General features: G+C 39.6%; 1 protein-coding gene across 3 annotated transcripts in view; it reads right to left on the bottom strand.

Annotated features, from left to right (window-relative positions):
* The window catches only part of CADM2 (cell adhesion molecule 2), a 1,317,105-nt gene that overhangs the window by 183,670 nt on the left and 1,111,862 nt on the right, over positions 1-21,573 (bottom strand). For all 3 annotated transcript variants that reach the window (XM_075263548.1, XM_075263549.1, XM_075263550.1), the window contains 2 exons: positions 18,664-18,801; positions 17,240-17,410 (listed from right to left, as the gene is read on the bottom strand). In XM_075263548.1, coding sequence (XP_075119649.1) covers positions 17,240-17,410; positions 18,664-18,801 — 309 coding nt within the window. The remainder of the gene's footprint in view (positions 1-17,239; positions 17,411-18,663; positions 18,802-21,573) is intronic.

Raw genomic sequence — 21,573 nt, 5'->3', positions numbered from 1 at the left:
TGAGGGGCTACTCAAAACGAATATCGAACCTCGAACATTTTACTGTTTGCTCATCTCTAATAATAATGTGTTGAAAAATTACTTGGGTGTCTACCACCTTCCCCAAGCATATTCAACTTTGGCCACCGTGTAACAGAGCACATTACAGTGATGAACAACATATCTCAGTTACGGATGTCACTTTTGTAGATTTGGAGAAAAACAACTTTAAAATTAGTGAGGCACTTGGAATTCTGGGGGCCGCCCTTCAGATCCATTGGTGCTCAAACTCCTACCATCTCCTCCCTGCACCACCCCATGCAATGATAGTTGCTGCTCCCATGCTATATCAACCATCTTACTTGAGCAACAAGAGTATTGCTCCCAGATCTGTAGGACCACCCGATACACTAACTGCCTTCAAAGTTATTTTTTCTCCAAATATACAAAAGTGGCATACTGAATGGTCATATTTCCTTGTTGAAGGATGGACCAGAAAATACAGAATATGATAAGGAACCTAGGAGGAACTGAAACATGAGCAATAGGAGATGGCTCTTTTAAGCAAGTGTGATCACAACTTAACCACCCTCCCCTCCAGAGAGCGGTGAGTCACTTCTCCCATCTTGAAATCATATACATGGTGTCTTAGGATATGTTAAGTAAACAACAGGAGGAATAATTTTACATAGCAGGTAAACAAAGCAGCATTTCTTCAGCAATATATTTAGGAAAACTCTGCCTCTTTGTACATTCATCAGACTCTCCCCTAGCCATCTGATGATTATTCTATAGTCTATGCTAAATCTATCTTGGTCTACCAAAATGTCAACTCACTTAAGAATTGGATTACACAAGCCTATAGAATTCTATCAAGAGAAGAATGGGGAGGAGGATCCCAGTGCCAGAGAGAAACAGATTCAGGCAAACAGTCACTGCTGCAGCTAATAATAAGTTCTCTATGTCACCCAAGTGCTTTATTTACAACAATATTGTTCATTGCTTCACTCTTATGTTCTATATTTATGGAAATGCTGTCTCCTGATATAGTGAAACATATGGAAAGGAATCTGTGCTCTTCGTAGGAGACATCATAACAGCTAGTATCCAACTCATGATCTATGGGGCAAAATGAATTAAAAGGGTTATCCAAAAAAGCAAAAACTAGAGTAACTTGTTTCCACTACACATTCAGCCTGACCACAGTCAGACTAGATGGGGGTGATTGGTGTCACACAGTGTTCCTATTCACTTCAAGGGAAGCCTCAAAAATAGCTGAATGGCGTAAGTTTGGGGTTTTATTCAAGTGAGTGTCATATATAGCCAAGTGCATTACATTTGCTGTCTCTAGTGCTTCCATTAAAGTGAATTGGAGTGCCATCCGCCATCAGTCATACCCACAATTTCAGACTGAAAGTGCAGCAGGAGAATTTTTTGGGGGGGAATTTTTTGCTTTGTGGGATAACCCTTTTAAAGTTATCAGTCAGAGAGGAAAAAATTATGCTAAAAATGCATGACATAGGTCATATGATGACCAGAAATAATGTTATTACTCATGTATACGTGGCAGCTTATCCTGAAAAGTTATCAGAAAGTTTAGGTACATTGTGAGATTTTAGAAAATATGATTCATTTTGTATATAATATAGAGTATTCTAAACTATAAATCCCCCCAACTTTGTGTTCAGCTTCAGAAGCTTCTTTGTATGGCTTTTTAATTGGCAATGTTCATCATTAATCCAGGCATCATTAGCTGTAGATCAGCTTTATGTGTTATAAAGGGCAAAACTTCAATTATGTGATTTTGATACAGTACAATGAGGCAGTCCTACACCAATTGTCCATTACAGGACCAATAAAGCAAACCTACTATTACATAGAGGGAAACTGACTTTGCATTCCATAATCCAGAAAGTGCTAAATAGTCTGGCATGTGTTTCCAGCAAAACGGTGTAAGATTGTAATATCTCACAAAAATAGAAAAATAAAAGAGAAGAATAAGTGAAAAATGAACTGAATAAATACATAAACCTACAGTGACAGACGGTTAACATTGTAGTTTATGAATCCTGTTACGTTACCAATCATTGTCCCTAAATAATGTATATTTATTGTACCCTAAACATTTACCAAATAACTAGCATAATAATAGTAAATTTGACTGATGCTGGATTAAATAATTCTATCTCTGTGCTTAATAAGTACTAAAGAAGCTGCAGGGCTCAGCTTATCAGTTTGGGATTGGGGTGTCGTACCCGTTCCAATCAGTTTTCTTAATGATACATCATCAATTAATAAGTTCCTTAAAACCCCTTTGGAAAGCACTAAGGCCATAAGGCTTGATTCAGATCTGCGTTTGGTATTCTGTTCGGGGAGTCCACATGGGGACCCCCCAAACAGAATGCTAAACACATTGACAAGCGGTGAGCTTACGATAGCACACGGACCCCATAGACTATAATGTTCAAGAAAACACATGAAGAGAGAAGTACTTCTTGAACTCCTTTCCTCTCCGCAAGACTCGTGCAGACCCTACACGTAAAACACATGGACCCCATTATAGTCTATGGGGTCCATATGCTTTTAGAAACTCACTAGAGATGAGCGAACAGTAAAATGTTCAAGGTTTGATATTCGTTTCGAGTAGCCCCTCAATATTCGACTACTCGAATCGATATTCAACTGGATATTCGACTACTCGAATCGAATATCGAACCCTATTAAAGTCTATGGGGGGAAAATGCTCGTTTCAGGGGTAGGCAACATTCGATCAAATTATACTTACCATGTCCACGAGTGAGGGTCAGGCTGGATCCTCTGAGCAGTCTTCTCCATGCAGCGTCCCCGCGACATCTTCCGGCTCTGAATTCACTCTGCCAGGCATCGGGCCTGGGCAGAGCCGACTGCGCATGTCCGCACTACAAGCAGGTATGCGCAGTCAGCTCTGCCCAGGCCCGATACCTGGCAGAGTGAATTCAGAGCTGGAACACACCACGGGGAAGCTGCATGGAAAAGACTTCTAAAGGTAGGAGAAGAACCAGCGTTGATTGGCCTACTGTATAGCATTCGGCCAATCAATGCTGGTTCTGCATCGAACTTTTACATTCGAATAGCAAGTGGTACTCGATCGAATACCTACTCGATCGAGTACTACTCGCTCATCTCTAAAACTCACCATTTGTCAATGTGTTCGGTATTCCGTTCGGGGGGGTCCCCATGCGAAATACCGAACGCAGATGTGAACCAGGTCTACGATTTTCATTTCATGTTAGAAAAGTAGATATTTTTAGGACTTTCATATTTATTTATTTGTATTATTGTATTTTCAGGACTTTTAGGGCATGCATTGGCCTCCTGGGTACCCTTGGAACAAATCCAGTGAACAAACAAACTGACCGACACTTTATACCTGGGCAGCTACTTTTCTTTCCGTCCTAGTATAATTTTCCCATTGTCCTTTTACAAGGAAGCTAATTTTTTTCCCTTGCACTCATTGTAAAGTGATTACTTTCATACTAGTCCTTGGTGCTCTGTTCCGACTAAAGTTCTACTTAAAGCGCTGAAACATATTGTTAGAACTATAGTATAAATTAACTTTACTTTCTGTGCTCAGCTAAAAGCTATTTTATGCTTCAAAATACACTTTCAAGCGGCAGAGTGGGGCATAAATCAACTATAAAACAGCATCACAAATTTCTGTTGGAATTACTGATATGCCTTCAGAGCTCTTTCACAAGCTTTGATTACATAGAGAATAATGGGCAAGTAACTGTATGTTATAGAGTTTCTCTCTCCGCACCATCCAAATGTGTGATGACCCATATGCTTGAGAAATAAATGATGTCAAAGGGTATTTAGCCCTATCGATGCTGGAAAGGCCTTTAATACAACAACACAATGACCTGCAATGCATTGTAGACCTCCCTTGCAATGAAAAATTACAAGAGAAACTGATTGTGACTGTTCCTTTATTGTTTATTCTTGGAACACTGGGGAAAAAAAAAAAGGACAGAGCTAGAAAAGAAGTTGAGATGGGTTCAGACATCTAGTGATTTAGTCCGAATTATATCGAAAGAAATGAAGTATCAAGTCAATAATATTCATCATAAGATTACAGAATATAAGCATGATACTAGAGTTGAGCCGATCTTGACTTTTCAGGATCGATTTTGAAATCCGATTTCCGATCATTTTTCATTCGAACCCGATCTCGATCCCAATTCCGATCCCAATGCAAGTCAATGGGATTTTTTTACTAATCGGAGATCGGATTTTAAAAACAATCCTTTTCACTATACAGCATGGAATCTAACAATTGAAAGCTTTAATTGTTAGAATCCATGCTGTGTAGTGATTAAAAAATCCTCTGGCTACCTAAGCCCCCCCTGTTGTCTACTTACCAGCTGCCGCTACCGATCTGCGCTGTTCTCGCTCCTCTTCTTTCTACTGCGCATGTCTTCCGGGCTCCGTATGTGCCCCCACCTCCCAGGCTAGTGTTACTGATGCTGGGAGTAGGCGGGGCTTGTTGTGGTTTAGGAGAGTGTGGGCGGATACAGTACCCGCTCACACTCTCCTAAGCCACAAGCCCCGCCTTCTTCCTAGGTCTGTAACAGTAACCTGGGAGCTAGGGGCGTGCACGGACCGAGAAGAGGCAAGAAGAGAACAGACGGGGAGTGGCAGCGGTAAGTGGACTTGTCTATCGACTCTTTATTGTATACTCAGCTCTGCTACATCTGAGATGTAGATCTCAGATGTAGAAGAGCTGATGAGTATAGAAATGAATGGATGCCCCGCGCGCAGGGGGTTACGCACCAGACGCCAGCACAGGTTGTGTGCCGGTGGCATCCATTCATTCCTAACATTGTTTGCTTTTCCCACAATGCTTGTAGTAGCAAAGCATTGTGGGAAATAACCTCTGACCTCGATCCTGCCTAAAACGATCGGGATCATAATTTACGATCGTGAAATTTACTCGATCACCGATCGGAATCCGATCTTTTCCGATCCCGATCGCTCAACCCTACATGATACACCTGGAGTCTGGATTGGTATTCCCATCAAGTACCGATCCCATCTCAATAAAGATTACTTAACTCTTTACTTAAAAGGATTTCCACCAACATTACCATCGTGAAATTAGACAAAAGTTAAATAAAATTTTTTTTATTGTTCTCTAACCAGTGGCTTCAGCTACAGATGAGCGAATCGAAGCTGATAAAGTGGAATCAGAAAATATTCGATTCTCATCAAATCCGGATTTCATAACGCTTCATGGTAACAAATCACATTGTCTCCTAAAATGGCTGCAGCAAGTTGGGACATGAGGCAAGGAACTCGGGGAACGAGGGATCACCCACAATGCCATACATGCAGCCAATCAGCAGCCAGCCAACCCTGTGATGTCACAGTCCTATAAATACCCTCCGCCATATTACATTCAGGCATTTTCCCACGTACTTAGTGCAGGGAGAGACGTCAGCAGGCGTTAGGGAAAGTGGTAAAAAAGACTTGAAAACTGATATTTTGTTCAATTGAAGTTCAGGGAAAGAGCATTAGAAGTGTAGGGAATGGACAGGGAGGAATTTATACAGAGTATTGAAGCAGAACAGGGTTCATTTGGGATCTCTTATCTTCATAGGTTAACAATGCATTATATTACATGGAGGATTATAACATAGTTTTTTTTAGTTATGGAACCTGGATCAAAATCATCCCATTGCATTCCTATCCTCTATAAAGTACTATAAGTAGTTGTGAGGGGGTCAAACCTGATGTAGTCTACCATTATGGACTTGTTGTGAGTCACTCTCAATAGAGGTTCCAACTACAAAGGTTCTAGACAAAGGATTTTTTTTGTAGAAAACTTTGAATAGCTTATTACATAATTCTACTTATAGGGTCACAAGCATTTAAAATACTTGGTGCTCATATAATATAACCAATGTGATCACCATCAATTCCATTTTATATACCTAATATGAAGTTTTCATAGAAAAATGAGGTGACCATCAGGTGCCTCATTTTCCTCTAACTTGGAGCTCACTGCCTATTGTTACAGGAAGTCCATCTCTAGAGATGGTGATATGGATTGCAGGAAGTGGGGTCAAGGAGTTGACTTGAAAGTCCCAAGTGCTGTTCTATGCGAGCCTTTCTTCAGGATTTACCATATTGTCATTATTATTAACCCCTTTCTTCATCTTTCAAAGCGAACTACAGTGTGCTGGCTTTATCTGCGGCCACAACTATCCTGTGTGTCCTAGACATGTATACATAAGTATTTCTAAGATGCATGTCTAGGACACACAGGATAGTTGTGGCTGCGGACAGAGGCAGCATACTGTAGCTGGCTTGAAAAGATGAACTAAAGGGTTAATATTAGAGACAAGATGGTCTATCTCTTTTCTTCATGCAGGCATTACTATTATTATTGTGGGAAAAATATGCAAATCTGTTTCCCAAGATGTTTCCCATAATCCCCCAAGTGGAGCTAAAATGGCTTTTTGTAAGACTCGACAATCCTGAGAAGGTGGTCTCTCCTCAAGGAGTGGTATTATCCCCATAACCATATATTATTATTGTCTATAGCATTATGTGTGTATGGACCCTGAGACAGAGTAGCAAAGCTGTGTATATGTACAACTTTTAGCTTACCCCAGAAAATAATAAAAAAGCAGAGAGAAACTTTAAATTTTCAGAAACCATAAAGAAAAAAGTTTCCAAAAAGCACGTTTGAAACATATTCTTAGTTGTACTCTAACTTGTTCATATATCTTAACCTATTTGTGAATACGATATTATTCAGTAAATAGACCATTTTACTGCAAATAGAACATTACCGCTGTACAAATACCATATCCAGGAGATTTTTTTAAAAAAATTGAAATTTAAAAGTTTTGTAAACTCTATACTACAATAATCATCTATCTGTACCATGGTAGACATGCTATCACACTTCTGAGTAAAATTGAAATTGAGTGAAAATGTGTCAGTCTGTTGAGAGTTTCTTGTTAAGGTCTCCCGAGAATGCTTCCTCGGGGACAGAATACTAAATTTAACCATTGCACTGTATATCTAAAGCTATAAACAAAAATAAAACCCAAACAGGCAAAATACTCCATCAATCTCTATAGAGAACATCAGACACTATAGATTGTGATACAACTGGAAAAGAGAAACATTATTTGTTCTTGGTGAGCCCTGTAATTTGTATTGTTTAATGGGGCACCTAAGCTTCAGATTGTAAATGACAAATTGCACAGTCATAGAACTTCTCATATATATATGACTTGCATTGTCACAGTAAGACTACTGTGTTCCCTGAAAATAAGACAGTGTCTTATATTAAATTTTGGTCCTAAAGATATGCTATGTCTTATTTTCATCAGATGTCTTAATTTATTTTTGTGTGCTGCTGCCACCACTGCGCTACGCTGAGATGTGAAGGCTAGTGTGAACCTAGCGTTAGACAACCTTTCAGAAGAATGAGTAGATTGTAACAGATGAAGATGGCATGGTGACTGCTAAAGAGCGAGAGGCCCAGGGCATTTGCCCCTTTTTTTCCCCCATGCTATATCATAACTCCGTCTGGGACTTTTTGTTTATGGTTTACTCAGCCAAAATCAGTTTTTAGTTGTAGGTTATGAGACTTGATCACCATGGTGCCTCCTAACTAAAAGAAGTATTACCTAATGAGGCAATAACTTTAATATATGATGAGCTAAAAACTACTTCATAGGGCTTTCTGGGACTTCAATACTGATATCAATGTAAGATCGTCGATTGTTATGGGTCACAACAGTTGGGCACAGGCACTAGAACAGGCTCAGCTCTATACAAGTCCAGTAGATGTAAATGATACTGAGTGGCCTGTTTAGTCAACTCATTGGTGATGGAAGCAGCGAGCCTGACCAATCTGATATTGATGACCTATCCTAAGAATATATAATCCATATAAGGTCCAACAAAACTCATTTAATGATTGTTTAATAGATGAACATAATTATGGCAAGTATAAATATATTTATCCACTTCCTAACTTCCCATTGACTTTTTTAGTTGGTCGGCATCTAACTCTCTAAGAACATGCTGGTAATTCATTGCAGAGCTTGCAGCTACACAAGAGCCGGGAGACAGCCAATCTCACCGCAAAGAAAGTAGGGGCAGATTTTTTTTACCATCCCAGCCTTGCCAATGACATTGTACACAGCGTTCAATGAATACAGTGTAGACATCTATGGAAGACCATGTTATGACTGACTGACATACTGGCTGGTGGTCACATGATTGCCAGATTCTAGGGAACCACAGTAGTTGCTGGATCCTAAAGGACCCAGATCATCTCTGCAAAGTATGGTGGAAGGATGTATGCCTCCTGCAACTGGGACTAATCCATCAGTCCTAATAGATTAGCCCAAATTACTGGGGGAAAAAAAATAAACCTACAAATTTGAACCCTAACGTCCCCCCCCCCCCCTTCCTTCACCAAAGGTCTATTATGACCCTATGGAGTAAACGATGTGAAAAAAAGAACATAAAAAATTACAGTCACCATTAGACCACCTCATCACAGGTTCTAGTCCCACCACTTGCAATGCGAAAATATTCAGTTGACATAAAAAATACCATAGCATAGGGAAGAAAATTAAATTAAAAAAAAAACTTTTTTAAAAACAAAAAAGAAAAAAAAATTGTAAATAAAAATGTTGTAAAACCAAATCGCTATGCATCACCAAGAACGGATAGATCTAAAAGGTATCAAAATAACCTGAACAACAAAAAAAAAATCTTATAGTTTTCGAAAGCCAATGAACTAAAAAAAAAAAAAAAAAAATCTGAAAATCTTTCTGGCCAAGTACCAGGGAAAATGGCCTGGTCATGAATTGGTTAAATGTGCAGATTCTAAGGCTAGAAACATCAACACATTAACTTCGAATACCTTTTTCCCGGCTGCTTTATCTGTAATATCGGAGTCTTTACATGTTTTTTTAGTAAAATCCATTTTTTCTATATCATGTAAGCAGATTCTGAATTCCACAAAGCAGGGAATGAGACTGACTTGGCTGACTTTCTCTTTGATTCCATTGGCACCCCTGCAGTGCAGAGACAGACTGAGTATTGAAGGAACATAGAATATGCAAACTTTTGATACATTTTTTAAAATGACTGCACCCGTAGCATGGTTTAAGGGAATAAGAACATGAAAGCAAGAACCATACAAATTAGTTGCCCATCCTGAAAACAACATATTCAGCTGCAACCAAAGCGTCCAGCACAGCGAATCCAGCAATTCTGTCTGCTACAATGTAACCTAGATAAACTGACGGTATCCTTAAAATAACTCTCGAGATCTTTTCTCCATTTAAAGACTACAAGCCTGAGATTTCTCTATGCTATAGTAGAACCATTTATTTTTTATAGCCTATCAATTTTTAATATGTTTATTGTGCACATATTTAGCTGTTACTTCCTAATACAGTCTTGTTAAATTGCTCATACATATTGGAGAAAAATTTAATAACCTGACAATTTCCGTAGGACTAGACCAACATCTTATATGGAATGGAGTTCTCTCAATCTGACCTCTGACAGATGAGGTGAGAAGAAAGAACGGTTTAGTTTGTTGAATTTGGGTGCTAGATTGTTTTGTTCTCAGGGAGCATAAGCCAGTGGTATAACTAGGAATAGCGGGGCCCCGTGAAGAACTTTGACCCTGACTGATCGATTGCCCTCCCCCACATTCCTGCATGCACTATTATGCCCCCCAGTGGCCCCTGCACACAGTATTATGCCCAATAGTGGCCCCTTTACACAGTATTATACCCTATAGTGGCCCCTGCACACAGTATTATGCCCAATAGTGGCCCCTCCACATAGTATTATACCCTATAGTGGCCCCTGCACACAGTATTATACCCTATAGTGGCCCCTGCACACAGTATTATGCCCAATAGTGGCCCCTCCACATAGTATTATACCCTATAGTGGCCCCTGCACACAGTATGATGCTCCATAGTGGTTCCTGCACACAGTATTATGCCCAATAATGGCACCTATACAGAGTATTATACTCCATTGTGGACACCCATGAACAATTATTATACTCTGCGGTCTTTTCAGACCCCTAAGTATAATGATCGGAGACCCAGAATACAAACATAAAAAACACTGTTACTTACCTCTCCCTGGCTCTGGCACACTCCTTGCTGATTTCACCCATCTTTAATATTGTACAGGACATCACGTGAGCCAGGACTTGTGTCGTGATGCATCAGGACGCAAGCCCTAGCCCATGTGATGTCTGGGATGTCACACAAGTAGGCCTGAAGCCTTCTGGAACTAGGAGAAGTAAGTAACAATGTTTCTTATGTTCCCTCACCTCCTCTGGGCCTCCGATAGTGTTTGTGGCAATCACAGGCCCACAGCCTCACTTACTGATCCCGACTTGGTAGGAGCCAAGATCGGTAAGTAAATAGGGCCTGTTACCTGCCACTAGAGTTACTCCAGCAGGTAATGGTCTACAAAAAAAAAAAAAATCTGCAGTGGTAGTGGTTGCCGCCGGGCCCTGCGCCTGCCGCTTCCGATGCTACCCTGATACTTACACCCCTGCCACTGCCAGGTGTGACAATATCTTACTCTCTTATTCAGAATACATGCATGCTCGGCAGAACCAGGTATGCATGTGTATATGGATAAGGAGAAATATACGTATAGCAATAGACAACTATGGAAGGTATATGACCAATTTAGGATTGGGTTTACATGTTACCCTGAGATATCCAAATGATAATAGCTTAATTGTTCTTCTCCGATTATGACTCTTCTCCAGCATACTTAATGTTAAGCAAATAGGTGGTGTGTTGGGCGGTACTGGGGTCACTAGGTTTGGGGTCCTGAATTTTCTTCACCTCCCCTAGACCAGGGGTCAGCAACCTTCACCGCTCCAGCTGCTGTGAAACTACAACTCCCAACATGCCCCATTATCTTCAATGGGAGTTACAAGACCAGCAGAGCAAGTATGCATGCTAGGAGTTGTAGTTTTACAACAGCTGGAGTCCCGAAGGTTGCCTACCCCTGTGCTAGGGTTTGAAGAGACCCCAGAGAACAATAATTTACCATAATACATGTCATGATGGCCATTTTAGTTGCCCGAGACAAATCCCAAATTGTTTGCTTTTGCTAAAAACTGAACAATTTGGGATATTCCAGTCCAATCCGACCCATTCTGAAGCTGCTCGCCCATCTCTACTTTAGAGTCAGTTTAAATATAAATTTGACAGTATTCACTTATAAAGAATATTAATGAAAATTTAAATTTTTTGACTAGTATGAATGAATGGGTTATATTTGATCAGACATGAGCTTTCCATATCAAGACTGATGGAGATTTGGCCCGGATCCCGTGTTTATTTAGTACTGGAACTAAAGAGTTTATTTAACACCTAAAATACAGTCTGAAAGCAGCATAAACAGCCAAGGAAAGCTTCAGGGAGTCCCCATAAAGCTTTTATTGGCGCTGCCAACAACATAAGTTGCTCGTATACATTAAAATCTGCCATAATGAGCAATCCCAACTATTGTACTTTAGCTGTTCTTTTTTAATTATTTCTTTACACCAATGATTTTTTTAATGCCTTTAGGGTACATTTATCTATTTACCGTATTTTTCGGACCATAAGACGCACTAAGGTTTTAGAGGAGGAAAATAGGGGGAAAAAAAATTAAGGAAAAAAAATTGGTGAAATATTTAAGAACCTAATAATATAATATTTCACCAATGTAAATAGAACCGGGGGCTTTCGGACACAGGGATACCAAATGTGTATGTGTTTCACAGTAATGTTTTTGTTTTATATGTATTCTAGGGATATGGGGGTGATTTGAACTATCTATCTATCTATCTATCTATCTATCTATTCGATCTATTCGATCTAATCTATCTATCTATTCTCATCCATGGATGGAAAGAGACACCCTGCAGTGAAGCTATGCAAGAAGAGAAAAAGGGGCGGGCCAGACGGGTGAAGGAGGTGTGGTTTTCTAAGCAAACTTGAAAACACACCTCTTTCACCCATCTGGCTCGTCCCTCCTTCACTGCCTCTCAGATCTGGCTCTTGCAATGAAGCCACACAGGCAGGGAAGTAGGGGCGGGCCAGACGGGTGAAGGAGGCATGGTTTCGAGCTTGCCGAGAAAACCACGCCTCCTCCTCCCGTTTGGCCCGCCCCTCCTTCCCTGTCTGTGTGGCTTCATTGCAAGAGCCAGATCTGAGAGGCAGTGAAGGAGGGGCGGGCCAGACGGGAGAAGGAGGCGTGGTTTTCTCGGCAAGCTTGAAACCACGCTTCCTTCACTTGTCTGGCCCCTACTTCCCTGCCTCTCATATCTCGCTCCTGCAAACACGCGACACAGACAGGGAAGGAGGGGCAGAGCAGGCAGGCACCGTGCTGCTCTCCGTGCTGCTCCTCATAGACAGGACACAGACGCTGCACACGCTGCATTCGGACTATAAGACGCATACACATTTTCCTCCCATATTGGGAGGAAAAAAAGTGTGTCTTATAGTCCGAAAAATACGGTATACATGTAGGATTCATAGAAAAAAACTTGTATAGACCTCAATAGTGAAGAAAAACAAAATAAGATTTACTGTGTATATTCCAAAATTCGGACCCGACTTCAGCGCCCTCCTCCTCATTTTTTCAAAGCACGCTGTTTTTGCATGCAAAAACTTGGATGTGGAAATACACCTTGTTGTTGCATCATAGCTAACCACATCATAAGGTTTTGCTGAGGGTAGGAATGGACTGCCAAGCGGTCATTAAATTGAATGGTCATCCACGTAATGCAAAAATGGCATGAGCTTTCCAGAGTCTGCTGAGGTGGCCCTGAGCATCTTTACCTTCATCTACCGTCATCTATAAGGTCTAAATGCTCTTACAGGGTACATGAACAGGACTTAGGCTGATGGACAACCCCGTTAACATCTTTACTATAGTATATTATATATAACATAGATCCATGATTGTTCATTTTTGCTTTTTGATCGTATGAATAAAAATTGTTGCTAACTTTTTGAAATATCTCATTGATGTTAGGCAGGGGTGAACCTGCCCTTTTCGCGGCCCGGGGCGGCCGACAGAAAGCCAAGCGAAGGGGGTGGGGCAGAGAGGACATGCTCTCTGCCTGAGTGTGAGGGGAGGCCGCTGGAGCAGCGCTGCTCCAGCGGCCTCCCCAATCCACCGCTCGGTGCTAAGCCAGTCCAGGACAGCTTGTCCTGGACTGGCTTAGGTAAGCAAAAATGCCGCCCTCCCTGGGGCCCTGACATAGCGTCGCCTGAAGCAGTCGCTTCAGGTCGCCTCATGGGAGGTGCTGCGCTGATGTTAGGTAATATAATTGGATTTCTATGTCTGAGGCTAGGCTCAAATCTAGTCCTTCAGTTGTATCAGTTTTCCCACCCGTTGTTTGTTTTTCTGGGCCGGACACAATTGTTGAGTCATTTTTGCACTGATCAATAGCTAGACAGAAACTTTTATTGCCAGGAACAGGGAACATAAATTGATTTTATAAGAAACTATAAGATTCATTTTGTTATTGGCTTCATCAGACACGTGAGGGGGCTAAAATAAGAAATTAAAGGGATTATCTGTTTGATATTTTTTTTTTAAATTTGAATGACATAACAAAACTAGAAAAAAATGATACTGCGCCAATCCTCTACTGATCCCATTTTGATTCTTACTGGGCCCCCTACGAACATCTTCCTTGGTCTTGATAAACAAGAGATGCTGACATGACCAATCAATGCTCACATTGACCCACCTTGACCACCAATTGGCTGAGCAGTATTTCCAATTTGTGACAAAGGGAACCATAGAGCAGAGGTCATTAGGGGAGGGGGGATCAGGGCAGCATTGAATGAGAGAGGTGGGAGACTGGTCAGTTGAACATCTCTTTAAAATAAAAATATTGCCTGCCTCTTTAATGGAAAGATACAAAAAAAAAAAAAAATCCTCCTTAGTATAGCTGCCCCTTTTTCAGGATGAACAGACTTCCCTCTTCTAGCTGTTGTCAGCTACTGTAGTGCGGCAGTCACCGATACAACCTGACCTATGGACTTGATTTGAGACATCATTTGTTTTCCCAGTATGATGCTTTTATAGTATCTTCACTAAGACACAATTACTGATAAACCAAGAGACTCAAAAAGTAAGATAGAGACGGATACAGAAGAAAATAGAGGAGAGATTCCTGTGTTTTCTTTATATAATGCTTAGTTCCAGTCTATCAAAACACGAGCTCACTGCCCTCTATTAACACTTGTTTTATCCAAGGGGCAAGTTACATCTGGGAAGAAAATGTGTCCCCCGAGGCAAGGCATGGTCAGAAAAAAAATGCCCATTTCCTTAATGAGCTCATGAAGAGAATAGATTCCCATTCTGTTTCAGTAGAATATTAATTAGTTCATTATATCAAAAATATAAAAAAAACATAAAAATGATCCTCAGAAAAAGAACATAAATTCCGGTATAAATCCGAGAAACTGAGTGTTCTGTGGAATGTTGTCTTGGATTAACTTGGCCAGTATAGGACATAAGGCATTAGATCTATCAATAGTATGTTATGTATAACCAGAACAATCGTGTGGCCGCGAAGCCATTCATTCAATGCTCCTCTAATGAGCCTCACAAACGAGCACATTAATGGGGAAATCAGGCATTTTAATAGTAGACTGGAAGATCTTATTTTATGTCCATGGGCAGTTTTACACCAAGTAAATTATGCTATGTGCCAATCTGATTCTCCTAAGCTTTCCAATGGAATACCAACTAGGTTAGAAGCAACACATGTTAACTCTTTACACAAGTCACGGCTTATCCTCTCACCAAGAGAATTTACAATAAAATTGGGCTCAATTTGTAAACTTGAAATGTCCCATTCAACAGAATAGGGGTCGGCAGTAAACCATACAATGCTGAAGCAACCTCATTCTGAAATATGGAACCGATCTGAAAGAGAGTCTGTCACCAGAGCAGCCATATGAAACCAGCCACATAGTAACCGTTACGTCAGGCTCACATGAAACTAGAGCTGTTTCCCCAATGGGTTTATGTGTCTCTGTTCCAGAGATATACATTTATTTCTCAATATGCAAATGAACTGTACGGAGCAATGAGGAAGTCACTGTTGCTCTTTTTGTCACAAAAAACTACACCTCTGTCTCTTCCTGCTCTGATTCACAGGTCAGGCATCTTACCCAAAATCTTATCTGACCATGAGCTCTTGCACTCACATGGACACGATGATAATTGGCACATGGGTACTACAGCAGATTCTGGCAAGCTTCACAGCTGTTCTGAGTATCGCAACTCAGGGCCTTGTAAGATTTCAGCTATTTCCCTAGCCTAAGTTTTCACTGTCTGAAAATTAGAGACAATGTTAGTTAATATGCCCTAATGAGCTTATAATATTACAACAGAAGGCAAACTTATCTGGAATTTACTTTTCAGGGCACTCATCCATTAGATCTTAGCAATGTTGTATCCAAGATATGTGATGAAAAGACAAAGCTTAAGGTGTAAGTAAAGTGGACAAACACAAATAGAATTGAGCCAAGTCACATGAAGGTGGTCCCATTGTGATTTAGCTCAATAATGTTTTTTTTTTTAATGTAGATTATGAGCTCCATATAGGGCTCACAATATTCCTATCAGTATGTATTTTGTAGAATGGGAGGAAATCCACGCAAACACAGGGAAATCATACAAACTCCTTTAAGGCTGCATTCACACAGAGTAACGCCAGGCGTCATTTGTGTGTAATTTGTGTGTCTTTTACGGCCGTCATAAAACGTTTACATAGAGTTCTATAGGAAAAGACGGCCGTCTATTGTAATGACGGCCGTAAATGACGGCAGTAAATTACGGACATCTTTTCCTATAGAACTCTATGTAAACGTTTTATGACGGCCGTAAAAGACACACAAATTACACACAAATGACGCCTGGCGTTACTCTGTGTGAATGCAGCCTAAGATGTTCCTAGTGGGAATCAAACCCAGGACTCCAGCGCTACAAGGCTGCAGAGCTAACCACTGAGCCACCGTGTTGCCCCTGGCTCAATAATGTTTGGTTCCCACCACTGTCAGTGACTAATACACAAACAGAAATAGCAAAGTTTACATTTACAAATAAGAGTGTTAATCGTAACTTGTAAAGTTGTTTTCCCACCACTGGATCCATTATGTGTAGGATCAAGTCAATCCCTTTCCATTACTGGTCCTCTACAATCTTTCGATTGCATATAAGTAAAGTTATACCTTTTTGAAAGCATAAAAAGTCATGGAAGTTAACCAAAGTAGTCACGGTGGGCGGAGAGCAGCCTAGTCATGCTGATCCCTTCCCAATCACACCTTCTGGGCATGATTGACATCTCCTTCCTTGTCCCTGATTCCCTGACATCCCATGGAAGATGCCAATCATGCCCAGGAGGTGTGATAAGCAAGCAGATAGTGTGACAAGGCTGAAGCTAAATCTTGCACCTAATGGGGCCAGTTTATGGTGAGAAAAACACCTGAGATGATCCCTTTAACTTTTTTGAAAATTTTTAATGGGTTTTGTTAATGGCTTTTTTTTTTATAAACTCTTAGTGTAAAGTTAAACTTTGCTATGTTTGCATTTTGTTTGGATTGAAAGCCACTGGTGGGATTCAAGGGATTCCAGTCCGACACTGTTTACAAGCAGTAGTTGCAATGCTATTGAGAAGAGCTTTGTGTTTTGACTCAATTATTTTTGTAGGTCTCTTATAGTATATTTTTGTTTTCTTCTACTGATCCAACCTGACAGATAGACTGGATTTTATGGATTAAGAAGAGTACCGTGATGGAAGAACTAATGAAGACGGATGCTAACTGATACAATTGTGCGGTTAAGTCTATAGTCTTCATCAGTTCCATCATTACAAGTTCGGTCATGATCTTTTTCTCCTTGTCTTTATTACCGTCAATAGGAGATTGATTGAAAAACTTGATACAATTTGTCATCTGCTTTTCAATCTGTTTAGATCAGTCGAAGAACATAAAACCATATTCCAAAAAGCTCAGTGTCAGAAATTGGTACGTGAGTCCGACCTCACAGTTTAGCTCATTGAACAACTGAAGCAAGAATCCATGCAACTCAAAAAGCAAAGCCAATATTGTTGGATATAATGGCAATCGTATTGTAGTCATTCATTCTTACAATTACTATTTCATCGCTTCTTTGTACTCACAGTGAATGTCTAAGGACTGGGTTGCTATATGAGGTGTTGAATTTAAGGATTCGTGGTCCACTCTGCAGCTCACAATTGCACCGTCATCTTTGCGATCCCCTCGGAAATCCAGAACGCTAATAACCGTGAATGTCTTTCCATTGCTATCTTTCTCTTGTTTTTTCTCAACGTCTATATTAAAAAAGAAGTCAGAAGTTCAGTGAAAGGTTCATTATAACAGTATGAAAACACAAGAGCTTCGCTCCTAACTGCGCTCTGACTTCTAGATAAGTGACAGACAGAAGGTATTGAGCGAGCCTTATTAAAACACATTAAATGGAGCAGAGATTTCTTTAGACTACGCAATTTACAAGAATAGAAGAGAGAACGACTTACAGGAGTACTTTCATGGAAAATATTATGCCAGGGCAAAATTAAAACTTGTTAAAATTTTTAACATTTTGAAGACTTAAAGGGATTCTGTCACCAAGGTGAAAACTATTAAACCAGAAAGACAGCTCACCTGAATGGAAAGCTTTTTTTTCCCCATGAAAATTTGTGCCTCCAGTATCAAGATTTTAATTTATTTACAATATGCTAATTAGCCATGTGGAGCACTGAGGGCGGGTCATTTGCTTCAAACTACGGTGTCTACCAATAAGTAGTTGGACACCCATGCAAATGAAGTTATCTGCATGTGCTCCAGGAGGTGAAAGGTCCTCTTTAAAGAACTTTTTTGTAAACATACAAAAAAGAAAAACCTTAAAAATTATAGTTTTTTCTTATACCCTTTTACTTAAAAATGGTCACCTTTTAACTAGTCGTATCTATTTAAGCTAGACTAAATAGACTAAATAGTATATCAGACACCAAAACTAACAGCATTGATTTCTCAGGATTGGTGGGGACTAGAGAAATAATTCCAACAGTACTAAAATCAGCGGAGCAGCAGCTTATATAATGTAAAGAGCTGGACTTATTTTGAGTGCACTCTGTTGCATCTGTTTGCCCTGAGCATATTATCTAGCACATGTATATTCATACAGTGTGAAAACAGTGAGGACCTTTACTACCTTCACTAGGGCAAACAATTCTCATCAGTAGCATCTTGGAAAATCACATTAATGTCATAAATATGAAGAAAACTAAATTAAAGTTACAATTAAATTAAACTATGCAAAGAAACAGAATAATGATCTATCTAATACCCCAATCATGATGCATCTCCAGCGCTCACCAGTCAGTGTTCGGTGCTTACCAGCAATTCCAGGAATCACCACTAGTAGCTACTGAGGCAAGTGGACAAATCATCACTTCTAGCTTTATACAAAAACACTGGGGGCCACCAGAGCATATGGAAGGGAATGTAAAGATATGTCGGAGGTGATAGTGTATTTATTTTTGCATATATTCTGCATTTTATTATGTAATAGCATCGATCTTACCTGTTATTTCTTGGTCACCCTTGAACCATCTGATATCTGCAGCTGGTTTGCTGCCAGATGTTTTACATGTCAGGCGTATTGGGTCTCCCTCCATAACTGGGGATGTATATCCTGTAATATGTGGTTTTTCGGGAACACCTAAATAATTATAAAGGCCACACAAATATTAAATATTGAATATATTATATCAGAGAAAAAGTCACAAAGTAATTATTCCTCTATCTCCTATCTATCTATCTATCTATCTATCTATCTATCTATCTATCTGTCTCCTATCTATCTATCTATCTATCTATCCATCTATCTCCTATCTATCTATCTATCTATCTATCTATCTATCTATCTATCTGTCTCCTATCTATCTATTTATCTATCTATCTATCTCCTATCTATCTATCTATCTATCTATCTATCTATCTATCGTCAATCTATCCATCTATTTATTGTCTATCTATCTATCCATCTCTCTATCTAACTATCTAGCTATAAACAAATCCATAGGGTTATGCAAATGATCCCTCCAACAATAGACAAAAAATGGTAGCACTCCAAAGTAGTGAAAAAACCTCAGATGTGAATTTATTCCAAGAACAACAGTTCATTCTTGGGAGCGTTGACCTTTTGAGAAATGATCCAATCTCAGGACCGAAACGTTATTCTTGGATTAAATTCACAACCGAGGATTTTGCACTATTTTTGAAATATATATATATATATATATATATATATATATATATATATATATATGCGCAAATGTATTTAAAACATACTGTAAATTATACAAATTAAATATAATATAAAATGAAGCTACTTTCTATTAATAAGTAGTTTTAGGGGGATATCGTCTCCGAGACCACCATTTAGGTGTGTGGAGTCTTATTAAGCCATGAGCGCTCCACTGTGTAAGGCAACATGGGAAAAATATGCAAATCTGTCTTCCATGATGTAATTAGGAATTGGTATTGGGCTGCATGACTGAGGCTCTTTCTTCCTAATTACATCATGGAAGACAGACTTGCACATCCTCAGTGAGCGCCCTCTATTGGACTGCATGACTGAGGCACTGACTTCCTAATTACATCATAGAAGACAGATTCGCATATTCTGCCTAAATAGTTCTAAATATTAAATGTTATGTAAAATAATATATGGGATAAAATAACACAATGTATCAAAAACTAAATAAAAATAATGTATACAATAGCAATAAAATCTGCTAAAGATTATATTAAATTAAAATTACATTATTATATTAAAATAGTGAAAGAACACATGGAAATATCTATATAGCAGCTCATAAAATTAGAAATAGTAAAAACTAAAATCTTAGCAGTCAATTCCAAAAAAACCCCAAAAAATAGAAATAAAAACTCAGCTAATAAGGAAGGCAATAAAGTCTAAAATAGATAGTAGATATAAAAAGCTTCAAGATGACTTTAATAATAACATATTCAAACAGTGAACGGCTCGTGGACGAGAAAACCTTATTTCCATTGCATTGCCTGTATAATGCCGAACCATCAGTTCATACGGAGGATTTAGCAAGACATTTATACTTTGGATCCAAAGATGGGTCTCTACGGAAAAGCATTAAGCTGAGGAAGTTATTATCCTGAAATACTGTGCTTAGATTGGGTAGTTTTTGTACTTAATGGCAAACTTGTAAAGATTTTTTTTTCCGTAAAATAGTCTCAGTGGGGCTTAAAAAAGCCAAGCTTTCACATACTATGCACAAAACCAATTCACTAGCTGGATTAACTTTAATATGACTGGCATCCAGCATTAGTCCTATTAAGTGAAGGAGCCTGGTATTCCAAAACAAGTGAAGTTCAGGGACGGCAAAAAAAAAAAAAAAATCAATCTCTAAAATTGTATAACAGGTTAGGAACATAGGCGTGTTTGCAATAAACTATAGCAATTTCATCTGATTCAGCCGCTGACATTCAATGAATCTCATAAAGTGTGGAGTTTAAGTGTTATTCTGCGGCTTTCGCGATGAATCTCTTTCATTTTTAGTGTCACTGAAACCCTCAGAGGGGAAAAAAAGGGAGAGATCATTTAGGGAATAAGGTATAAATGGTGAAGTGCTCCCAATAAAACAACAAAAACTAATAGTCTGCGGCACAAATGACAGGAACCAAGAAAAACACTAAGGCCGAAAAAAAGAAAGCCGCCATAAAACTTTCCTTAATTTTAGAGTTTTATGACCGCCATGTCCTTAAGAATATATAGTGGAGAGGTTTAAGTTAGGCTGTAGCCAAAATACTGTCCCCTGAGCATAATTGAAAAGCAGCTCACAGGAATATCATAAAAAAGACTTGTGACCTAAAGGAAAAAAGCTCAGTATTTAGAAATAAAAGAGGCCAATTTATGGTTTATGTGTAGTCAGATTGGCTTAAAGGGGCTCTATCAGCAAAATCATGCTGATAGAGCCCCACATATGCGTAAATAGCCTTTAAAAAGGCTATTCAGGCACCGTAAAAGTTATATTAAACTACCTCCCCCCCCCCCCCCCCCGTTTTAAAATAAAACCCTAAAACAGAATGTGATAAACTTACCGAACGTGCACACTGGGCGGGCAATCAGGGTGTGTCTTCTTCTTCATCCATGCCTCTTCTTCCTCCGATGTCCTCGCGAACTGACATTTGCTTAAAAAAATGGCCTGGGCGCATGCGCAGTAGCCGTAGTAGAAGCCGCATGCTACTGCACATGAGCCCAAACCATTTTTTTTTGCAAATGTCAGTTCATGAGCGCCGGAGGAAGATGGGACCCGAGGACATCGGAGGAGGAAGAGGCATGGATGAAGAAGAAAACACACCCTGAATGCCCGCCCAGCGTTCACGTTCCGTAAGTTTTTCACATTTTGTTTTAAGGTATTATTTTAAAATGGGGGTGGGGGGGTAGTTTAAT

Source organism: Leptodactylus fuscus, chromosome 2 (assembly GCF_031893055.1).
Source record: "Leptodactylus fuscus isolate aLepFus1 chromosome 2, aLepFus1.hap2, whole genome shotgun sequence".
NCBI classification, from domain to species: domain Eukaryota; kingdom Metazoa; phylum Chordata; class Amphibia; order Anura; family Leptodactylidae; genus Leptodactylus; species Leptodactylus fuscus.
Note: the sequence above shows the minus strand (reverse complement) of the source record. Positions and strands in the feature narration are given on the sequence as shown.